Below are 11,934 nucleotides of genomic sequence, written 5' to 3' on the forward strand. Positions count from 1 at the left end.
CGTTCACTCCGGTGTTGCAATTGAACCCCATGATTTGTTGGCAAGAAATCTACAAAGACAGGCGAAATCTAAATTTAATAAATCATCATGTTATATATTTGCTTCACTCACACGCGTTTTTTAAGACATGCTGTTCATAGTTTAATATTTTTTAACAATGTTCAATGTTAATTTCTCGAAAAATGTTACCATTTTTGCTAAATCTCATAGACTACTTGCAATTTTCAATGAATTAAGTAAAAAAAAAATAAAAAAAATAAAAAGAATATCCGAAATCAAATAAATGAACAAGAGAGACTATTTCTAATTCTCAAATCATATAATAATATTCATAATGTGGATAATTCGTTGCTGTCTTCGCTGAATTTCAAAAAAAATCCTAAAATATCTATACATGTATATACTTTTTTTCATTCAATTACCTCTTTTATATATTTCAAATTGCAGACTAATAATGTCAGACCGGGAAATTGATGCCATACAGAATTATGAAAGGTATCTTGACGAATTCGTCAACCAGTATGAAGAGTGGGTAAGGAATAGGAGAAGGGCCATTAGAGATTTGGAACAAATTGTGGCCGACATGGACAGTGGCGAATTTCAAAACAATGTCACGCAAATTGTGGGTAGCAGTGTCGGTGTTTTAAGCGGAAGCATAATGATTGGAGCTTTGCTTCTTGCACCCTTCACTGCGGGTGCGTCTGCTGCAGTTGGTGCTGGAATAGCTGCGGGGGTAGGCTTAGCTGGTGGAATTACCAATCTCACTTCTGACCAAATTAATAAGAATTATGCTTTGAGAAAATGCAAGGAAGCTGAAGACATTATATTGGGTGACCAGAAAAGAACAACCGACCTCGATGAAGCCGAAATACGATTTACAGAAGCTATTGAAACTTTGAGGGAGGTTGCTAAGTCTACAAAAAAAGAAATAAAGACGATGCTCAAAACCATTAAAAGGGGAAAGAAGGTTGCACAGGTCATGTCGAAAACGGCACGTTTAGTCGGGAAAGGGGGTCGAGGAATCGGACTGACTGCTGGAAAACTTATTGGTAAAACGGCTGTTCTTGCTCTTGTTGGTGTAGGCTTCGATATTTGGGAAATCGTCTCATCAAGTCAAGATATCGCTAATGGATCTAAGTCTGAGCTCGGAAAAGACATAACAAAGCACATCGAAAAGATGAGGGAATCATTAAATGAGGTCCAAGAGTTCTACTCTGAAGCATACGGTCTGACTGCCTAATCACTAGGTACTTCCTACGGTTAATTTCCTTATATACTGGGTACTTCTAATCACTAGATTTTTCATGCTGAAAAACAAAGAAAATACCTAGATTTGAAAATTAGTATTGATTAAAAGATCGAGACCTTCACAATTTTTTTTCATACTGTATATGCTTATTGAAATTTGTAATACATTTACTGATTATGTATCAAACATGAGTGATGTTTGTTTATTTTTGCATCAAAATTATTAGAAACACATTATTTGTTGTTAATGATATGCAACAAGAAAATGAAATAGCTCTCTTTTTATAATTTCCTAGGTTTTATGCGCAGCATAACTACATGTTGTACTAGCTGGACATTACAATGAAAGTTGGATATTTTCCCTTCACCTTCTGAAAGTATCAGATTTGTCTGCTCAGAAAGGGAATCGCTTTTATTCCCCCGCTTCAGAAGTGGGTTTTTATAGTGATTGGGGTGTCCGTCTAGCGGTCTGCACGTTCGTTCGTTCTGGGGTACCCATCTTTTATTCGCAACTCCTCTTATACCACTGAATGAAATTTAATGAGACTTTCAAAGAATCTTTTTTACTTAGTGCCATTGTGTTCCTTTTATTTTACTTTTTGATCGGACACATATTTCGGATTTCCCATAGCAAAACATGGACACCATACCATTCTTTCTATAATATCGAGGGGTACACATCTCTTATTCGCAACTCCTCCTACACCACTGAATAAAATTTAATGATACTTTCAAAGATTCTTTACAACATAGTGCCATTGATCATTGAATCATTATTTTTTTGAAATATATAGTCTTATAACTGCAATGGTGTGTGCAAACAAATTGAGTAAAGCGCGTTAGTTATGAAAATTTGTTTGCACACAAAGTTGCAGTTACGAGACTATATCTTTCAAAAAAAAAAAAAAATAATGATTTAAAGCTTATATTTATATTTTTCACCTCCTTGCCTTGACTGCAAATGTGATTTTTATTTTCAAATCCCTGTATTATCCATTGGATTAATTACAATTAATGGAAGAGCCATTGCAAGAGCTTCTTTTCAAAGTGAGCGTTAATTTTTATTTTCGTTTCAGACGTTGCACTTCCACGGCGTTTAACGTTTGTAACGTCAAAATAAATCGCATTTTTCAACCTTTTGACCCTCTAAACTAATTTACGAGACATGATCTTTTAAAAGATATTCTTTAAACTGGATGAGTATAAGTGATGCTGAAAATTTCCATCATCTTAAAGAAGTAATTAAAATCAGAGTTATCTTTCTTGTGATATTGGGTAATTTACAAAAGCAAATTATCGATAAAGTAACCCCTGATTGATTTTAATTTATATTATAAGAAGGGCCTCAACATATTAAACGCGACAGAAAAATAAATATGCAGTTGGTCACATGATTAGACTTTCGTGCGTAGGAAAGCAAACCGCTCCAGACTTTTGGAGGGTCTAGACTGACGACACATGACGTCGTACATGTAGGTTATGTTGTATTTCCATAATAAAGTCTAAATATTGCATATTTTCTTTATAACACAAATAAATATAAACTAGTATTAATTGTAACGGGGACCGTTACAGATGTTCCCCAAACGCTCCCCAACTTCCTTTTGGTGTCTTATTCCCTGTAAGCTTCATTAAATAAGGCAATGAAGTATATTGGGTTTTTTTACGCATTACACGAGCGCGCACGGGCATGCATGTACAAAATGACCATGTCAACTTGTCTACACTTTCAATACATCTTTATATTCAAATTTCATTAAAAGATAAAAAAAAATTCGGCTATATTAAGTATATCTGTCATTTTACGCATTGCACGCGCGCGCACGTGCATGCATGTCCATGATGACCGTGTCATCTGGTCAACACTATAAATATATCCACATATTTTGGGTATCAAATCATTGCATCAAAAAGTATAAAAGTTACAGCTATATCAAGTATATTGGTCATTTAAGCATTGCATGCGCGCGCACGTGCATGCATATGCATGTTGACAATGTCGTCTTGTCTACATTTATAATATGTCTATATATTCTGAGTATCAAAGCATTACATCAAAAAATGTAAAAGTTATGGCTATATCAAGTATATTGGTCATTTTACTTATTGCACGCGCATGCACGTGCATGCAAATGCATGCATGTGCGCGCTGATCATGTCATCTTGTCTACACTTCTAATATATATTTATATTCTGAGTTTCAAAGCAGTTCATCAAAAAATATACAAGTTAAGTCTATATCATTTGTATAGGTTATTTCGATCATTGCGCATGCGCACACGTGCATGAATGTGCATTCTGACCATGTCATCTTGTCTACACTATTAATATATCCTGATATCCTGAGTATCAAAGCATTTCATCAAAAGATATTAAAGTAATGGCTATATCAAGTATATTTGTCATTTTACTCATTGCACGCGCACGCACGTGCATGCATCTGTGCGCTGATCAAGTCTTCTTGTCTACACTTCTAATATATATTTATATTCTGAGTGTCAAAGCAATTCATCAAAAAATGTACAAGTTAAGTCTATATCAATTGTATTGGTTATTTCAATCAATGCGCATGCGCGCACGTGCATGCCTGTGCATTCTGACCATGTCATCTTGTCCACACTATTAATATATCCTTATATTCTGAGTATCAAAGTATTTCATCAAAAGACATGAAAGTTATGGCCAAATCAAGTATATTGGTCATTTTACTCATTGCACGCGCACGCACGTGCATGCACGTGCGCGCAAAATGACCTTCGTTCCGCAAATCTACATAACATTCCTATTAACCCTAAAAAGGTTTCAACTCAATCGGATGTATAGTTTCCGAGATCACTCACGGACAAAAAAGTACCCAGGAAGAAAAATAATAATAACTAGATGAGATCTCGTTGCGAGCAACGAGTAGGTCTTCCGTCCAATTTTTCGATGAGATATGATTTTGACTATGATCTTTGTTAAAAGATAATAATATATATAGACTTCCCTAATTAGATTTCAATCCTTTGATTTATATACATTATCAAAGAGCTATCGATGAATTGCTTTTGGCCCTTCTGAACCCCTAGTTTGAGGGGTCAGCCCCTTTTTCTTGGTATCAATTGAAAGGTCTTGTGATTTTGAAAACGTTTTGTTCAAAAACTATTCAGAGATTTCTTTTCGTTGTGGAAATATGCTGAATGGAAATATTTAGGGGCCACCCCTCCAAGTCCTTAATGGGGCCGTTTGACAGAAATTGAAAGGGTGCATATTGTTTAGAACATTATTCTGACCATCTTTTGTTCAGTATTGCTTATCAAAATATTTCCCCTTTTCGAGATATAAAACATCAAAAATTTAGTATTCTGGCCTCTTGCGACCCCTTATTACGTAAAATATGATCAGAATCTTATCATATATTGTTGTAAATCGTTAAGAAAAGCATCTTTGCTTCAGTAATGTATTACAAATTATTGATCGTTAAAGAGTTATAGGTGAGAGACTTTTGGCCCCTCTGAGCCCCTAATTTGAGGGGTCAGCCCCTTTTTCTTGATATCAAATGAAAGATCTTGTGATTTTGAAGACTTTTTGTTCAACAACTATTCAGAGATTTCTTTTCGTTATGGAGATATGCTGAATGGAAATATTTAGGGGCCACCCCTCCAGGTCCTTAATGGGGCCGTTTGACAAAAATTGAAAGGGTGCATATTGTTTAGAACATTATTCTGACCATCTTTTGTTCAGTATTGCTTATCAAAATATTTCCCCTTTTCGAGATATAAAGCGTCAAAGATTTAGTATTCTGGCCCCTTGTGACCCCTTATTACGTAACATATGATCAGAATCTTATCATATATTGTTGTAAATTGTTAAGATAAGCATCTTTGCTTCAGTAATGTATTACAAATTATTGATCGTTAAAGAGTTATAGGTTGAAGACTTTTGGTCCCTCTGAGCCCCTAATTTGAGGGGTCAGCCCCTTTTTCTTGATATCAAATGAAAGATCTTGTGATTTTGAAGACTTTTTGTTCAACAACTATTCAGAGATTTCTTTTCGTTATGGAGATATGCTGAATGGAAATATTTAGGGGCCACCCCTCCAGGTCCTTAATGGGGCCGTTTGACAAAAATTGAAAGGGTGCATATTGTTTAGAACATTATTCTGACCATCTTTTGTTCAGTATTGCTTATCAAAATATTCCCCCTTTTCGAGATATAAAGCGTCAAAGATTTAGTATTCTGGCCCCTTGTGACCCCTTATTACGTAACATATGATCAGAATCTTATCATATGTTGTTGTAAATCGTTACGATAAGCATCTTTGCTTCAGTATTGTATTACAAATTATTGATCGTTAAAGAGTTATAGGTGAGAGACTTTTGGTCCCTCTGAACCCCTAATTTGAGGGGTCAGCCCCTTTTTCTTGATATCAAATGAAAGATCTTGTGATTTTGAAGACTTTTTGTTCAACAACTATTCAGAGATTTCTTTTCGTTATGGAGATATGCTGAATGGAAATATTTAGGGGCCACCGCTCCAAGTCCTTAATGGGGCCGTTTGACAAAAATTGAAAGGGTGCATATTGTTTAGAACATTATTCTGACCATCTTTTGTTCAGTATTGCTTATCAAAATATTTCCCCTTTTCGAGATATAAAGCGTCAAAGATTTAGTATTCTGGCCCCTTGTGACCCCTTATTACGTAACATATGATCAGAATCTTATCATATATTGTTGTAAATTGTTAAGATAAGCATCTTTGCTTCAGTAATGTATTACAAATTATTGATCGTTAAAGAGTTATAGGTTGAAGACTTTTGGTCCCTCTGAGCCCCTAATTTGAGGGGTCAGCCCCTTTTTCTTGATATCAAATGAAAGATCGTATCATTCTGCACAACTTTTCTTCTATATGTTTTAACAAAATCTAAACATGTATGAAGATATGAAAGAAAAGGTGTAAAATTTTGTGAGATGTTTCTGAGACATTTTTTGAGCCCTACCGAGCTTCGGCGCCTTTTGAGCTAGAGAGATTTGGATACCTGCCTGCAAATCTACAAACCTTCCCCTACCTTCACTGAAAATCTTGACTCAATATCTAAAGTCGTTTCGGAGGAGTTTCCAGGACAGGCCGACCCTCTGAAAATCAGAAAATCCCAAATATCTCGAGATGGAAAGTGACGTCATCAACGAAAAAAATTTCCAATAAGGTTCAGATCAATACCTATCAGATCTGAAAGTTTCATGAAAATCGGCCAAGACGTTATCGAGAACTCGCGTGCACAAAATCGGTAAGAATAATAATAATAATAACTAGAAACTCATTACTAGTAATGAGAAGGTCTTCCGTTATACGACTTCCTGTTTGCATGAACATGTCTTTTCCAACGTCGGTATTAGCCTAAAACTTATGTAGAAACAAAATAACTTAAAAAATACTTTTTTGCTTCGTTTCCTCTCACGACCGGAAGTAATGACGACACACGATTTTTACACCAAGCAAATGAACTGATGACTGACTATAAGTCCTGAAAGTTTTAGAGTTCAGTCTTTTACTGTTGCCGAACAATTGTGAGAACAAATTCTAATTTTGAGGACAAGAAAACACACGACCGGAAGTGAACTGAATAAAAATCTCTGAATTTTCTCTTGACTTTTGCAGTATCTACAGCATATGTAAAAAAAAAAACAAAAAAACATTTCAATTACTTATCTATAAGTGATATTTATGAGAAAGCTAAACCACGAAATAACGTAGTTTATCTTTTAAAACCGGAAGTTTAAAGTTTTTTTCCGGTGGAATTTAACATATTTTAAAACAGCGAAAGGGAAGCAATAAAGTGATGAAAATTTTAATTTTAAAAAGAAAAGTTGAAATTTTCGATTTCTTTGATCACTTCCTGTGATGACCGGAAATGACGGCTGACGCTTTTAACCCTATGTGTTTTGCCTTCTCACCAAGTTTTATTACTCCTACAAGTTTGGTGTTTTACTTTCATGCCGTTTCCGAGATCTCGCTGAAATAACTTTTCATTTTGTGGACAAGAAAACACGCGACCGGAAGTGAATTTTATTAAGATATTTCATGTCAATCTAGACAACTGCAGTCTCAATAACATATATAAAAATCATTTAAAGAACTCTATCTATAAGCGATATGTTGGGGAAAATTCAAAACCCCTATTATGTAGTTTTTCTCTTAAAACCGGAAGTTGTCGTTTTTTGTTTCCGGTGGAACCAAGACATCTCGTAACTGTGAAAAAGATACAATTATATGATGCAAGTCTTATTTCAAAAGAGAAAATTTGAAATTTTCTATTTCTTTGGTCACTTCCTGTGACGACCGGAAGTGACGACTGACGCTCTTAAGCCAAATTGTTTTGTCTACTTCTCAAGGTTTAATACTCTTATCAGTTTGGTGTCTAAATCTCTTACCGTTTCTGAGATCTCACTCGGACAAGTTCTCATTTTGCGGACATTTAAACGCGCGACCGGAAGTGAATTTTACAAAGATATTTGACGTTACTCTAGACATTTGCAGTCTTGATAACATATTCAAAAATCAGTTCAAATACATTATGTATAAAAAATATTTATGGGAAAGTAAAATACTCAAATTATGCAGTTTTTCACTTATAGCCGGAAGTTGACGTTTTTGGTTCCGGTAAGACTAACATATTTCGAATCTACAAATAAGATGCAACAATGTAATGAAAGAAAAAAATCAAAAAAGAAAAGTTGAAAATTTCGATTTCTTTGATCACTTCCTGTGACGACCGGAAGTGACGGCTGACGCTCTTAACCCAAATGGTTTTGCCTACTCCTCAAGATCTATTAACCGTATAGGTTTGGTGTCTTAATCTCTTACCTTTTCTGAGATATGACTGGGACAAAATATTTTTGAAAAAAACGGAAATCGGACATATCTGACGACCGGAAGTGAATTTTGAAAAAATGAAAAAAACGCCTAGGGGTATTTTCATTCTCTATCATCCCTGAAAATTTCAAGAAAATCCGTCCAGCCATCTCTGAGAAAACGCTCCGACAAGAAAAGGGGAAAAAAAAAATAATAATAAAAAGAAACAGTAGAATCACTATAAGGTCTTCCGTCTGAAACGGAAGACCTTAAATATAACAGAATGCGGTGTAAGGTTCACGTCAAAACATGGTTGACGCAAAACAATTCCTGAATTTTCCCCTTCAATTCGAGCATTTCTGCATTGGACAGGGCTGATGGTTGTTTATGAGATGAAAAACTATGTGTAAGCTTTCTTAGTTTAGCGGAATCATGAACATTTTCGGCGTGATGAATAATTTGTTTACAGTAGTGATGAGGCTTTCGCGCACCTGCAGGAGCGGATCCAAGGATTTACAAATGAATAAAATTTAATAGAAATGAAGTTTTAATACTTTTAAATATTATTTAATGAAATTATTAATATGCAAGTAATAGATATAGAAGAAAACGCGAAATGCTAATGAATGCAGCTGACAATCACTACTTTCTAAAGATAAATTAATTCTAAATAAAATAATTATAAATTCTAAAGACAAAACAGAAGAAGAATGAATGGTAGTAAAATATCAAATCACATCAGGGGAACCGAACTTTATTAATGAAACTCTTAAGAAGTTCCTTATAAGTTGTAAATTTTATATCTGTGTATTCTACCTGGTTGCTTCGAGGAAAGGGGGGGGGGGGGGGGGTCTTGAACATAAACATGTAAATTAGCATTACTTTGTAGAAAGAATTAAGGCTTATAATTTTAAAAACGTCAAGAAGAGTTGCTTGTGATATGAAAGTCAAGGTCATTTTATAAAGAATGCAAAACATAAAAGCGAAAAAGAGAAAAAGGGGGGGGGGGTGTAAAGATGGCAATGTCTTCTACAGTTGACAAAAATAGGGGCGAATAAAATGCACACACATATCATATACTACCGTTTTTATTTAATATAAACTCGTTTCCATGGCAACGGCAAGGTTTTTCTGGCCTATCCCAATCACCCAGTAGGTTTTAACTCTACACCAGTTCCTACGTAAATGAGCACTGAGCAGTCCTCGCAAACTATATATACGGGGGAAAAATCAATATTCTGTAGTGTTTAAGAAACGTTGGTCCTACGTTTTCGGAAATTCTAAGATATTTAAAGATATTTAATTCCTTCTTAATCCTATCAGGAAACTGGTAATACGTAAAATCTTCAAAGAGGGGCCTTTACATACCCTATGAATATTACAGAAAAAAGAAGTTAGAAAGACGAAGAAATAGAAAAAATCGACTTTTTAATCCAATTTCTGTGACGACCGGAAGTAATGACGACGGAAAGAATATTCATGGTGACATCTACAAGTCATTATCTATGATATCTGACAAAGTTAACTTTCATATCTTAAGCTGTTCTGGAGAAATGGAGCGGACATAGTCCTTTACCAAATTTCGTCTATACAATAATATTAAGAATATAACAGAATGCGGTGTAAGGTTCACGTCAAAACATGGTTGACGCAAAACAATTCCTGAATTTTCCCCTTCAATTCGAGCATTTCTGCATTGGACAGGGCTGATGGTTGTTTATGAGATGAAAAACTATGTGTAAGCTTTCTTAGTTTAGCGGAATCATGAACATTTTCGGCGTGATGAATAATTTGTTTACAGTAGTGATGAGGCTTTCGCGCACCTGCAGGAGCGGATCCAAGGATTTACAAATGAATAAAATTTAATAGAAATGAAGTTTTAATACTTTTAAATATTATTTAATGAAATTATTAATATGCAAGTAATAGATATAGAAGAAAACGCGAAATGCTAATGAATGCAGCTGACAATCACTACTTTCTAAAGATAAATTAATTCTAAATAAAATAATTATAAATTCTAAAGACAAAACAGAAGAAGAATGAATGGTAGTAAAATATCAAATCACATCAGGGGAACCGAACTTTATTAATGAAACTCTTAAGAAGTTCCTTATAAGTTGTAAATTTTATATCTGTGTATTCTACCTGGTTGCTTCGAGGAAAGGGGGGGGGGGGTCTTGAACATAAACATGTAAATTAGCATTACTTTGTAGAAAGAATTAAGGCTTATAATTTTAAAAACGTCAAGAAGAGTTGCTTGTGATATGAAAGTCAAGGTCATTTTATAAAGAATGCAAAACATAAAAGCGAAAAAGAGAAAAAGGGGGGGGGGGTGTAAAGATGGCAATGTCTTCTACAGTTGACAAAAATAGGGGCGAATAAAATGCACACACATATCATATACTACCGTTTTTATTTAATATAAACTCGTTTCCATGGCAACGGCAAGGTTTTTCTGGCCTATCCCAATCACCCAGTAGGTTTTAACTCTACACCAGTTCCTACGTAAATGAGCACTGAGCAGTCCTCGCAAACTATATATACGGGGGAAAAATCAATATTCTGTAGTGTTTAAGAAACGTTGGTCCTACGTTTTCGGAAATTCTAAGATATTTAAAGATATTTAATTCCTTCTTAATCCTATCAGGAAACTGGTAATACGTAAAATCTTCAAAGAGGGGCCTTTACATACCCTATGAATATTACAGAAAAAAGAAGTTAGAAAGACGAAGAAATAGAAAAAATCGACTTTTTAATCCAATTTCTGTGACGACCGGAAGTAATGACGACGGAAAGAATATTCATGGTGACATCTACAAGTCATTATCTATGATATCTGACAAAGTTAACTTTCATATCTTAAGCTGTTCTGGAGAAATGGAGCGGACATAGTCCTTTACCAAATTTCGTCTATACAATAATATTAAGAATATAACAGAATGCGGTGTAAGGTTCACGTCAAAACATGGTTGACGCAAAACAATTCCTGAATTTTCCCCTTCAATTCGAGCATTTCTGCATTGGACAGGGCTGATGGTTGTTTATGAGATGAAAAACTATGTGTAAGCTTTCTTAGTTTAGCGGAATCATGAACATTTTCGGCGTGATGAATAATTTGTTTACAGTAGTGATGAGGCTTTCGCGCACCTGCAGGAGCGGATCCAAGGATTTACAAATGAATAAAATTTAATAGAAATGAAGTTTTAATACTTTTAAATATTATTTAATGAAATTATTAATATGCAAGTAATAGATATAGAAGAAAACGCGAAATGCTAATGAATGCAGCTGACAATCACTACTTTCTAAAGATAAATTAATTCTAAATAAAATAATTATAAATTCTAAAGACAAAACAGAAGAAGAATGAATGGTAGTAAAATATCAAATCACATCAGGGGAACCGAACTTTATTAATGAAACTCTTAAGAAGTTCCTTATAAGTTGTAAATTTTATATCTGTGTATTCTACCTGGTTGCTTCGAGGAAAGGGGGGGGGGGGGTCTTGAACATAAACATGTAAATTAGCATTACTTTGTAGAAAGAATTAAGGCTTATAATTTTAAAAACGTCAAGAAGAGTTGCTTGTGATATGAAAGTCAAGGTCATTTTATAAAGAATGCAAAACATAAAAGCGAAAAAGAGAAAAAGGGGGGGGGGGGGTGTAAAGATGGCAATGTCTTCTACAGTTGACAAAAATAGGGGCGAATAAAATGCACACACATATCATATACTACCGTTTTTATTTAATATAAACTCGTTTCCATGGCAACGGCAAGGTTTTTCTGGCCTATCCCAATCACCCAGTAGGTTTTAACTCTACACCAGTTCCTACGTAAATGAGCACTGAGC

At 34.7% G+C, this 11,934-nt stretch overlaps 1 protein-coding gene across 1 annotated transcript; it reads left to right on the forward strand.

The window, feature by feature from the left end:
* The first annotated feature begins 451 nt into the window (after window positions 1-451).
* LOC133189183 (apolipoprotein L3-like) lies at window positions 452-1,240 on the forward strand. The gene has a single exon (XM_061324592.1). It carries the CDS (start codon window positions 455-457, stop codon window positions 1,238-1,240), a length of 786 nt encoding a protein of 261 aa, XP_061180576.1. The 5' UTR covers window positions 452-454.
* Window positions 1,241-11,934: the final 10,694 nt, after the last annotated feature.

This window comes from Saccostrea echinata, unplaced genomic scaffold (assembly GCF_033153115.1).
Source record: "Saccostrea echinata isolate AGI-Se365-2 ecotype Australia unplaced genomic scaffold, CSIRO_AGI_Sech_v1 ptg000017l, whole genome shotgun sequence".
NCBI classification, from domain to species: Eukaryota; Metazoa; Mollusca; class Bivalvia; order Ostreida; family Ostreidae; genus Saccostrea; species Saccostrea echinata.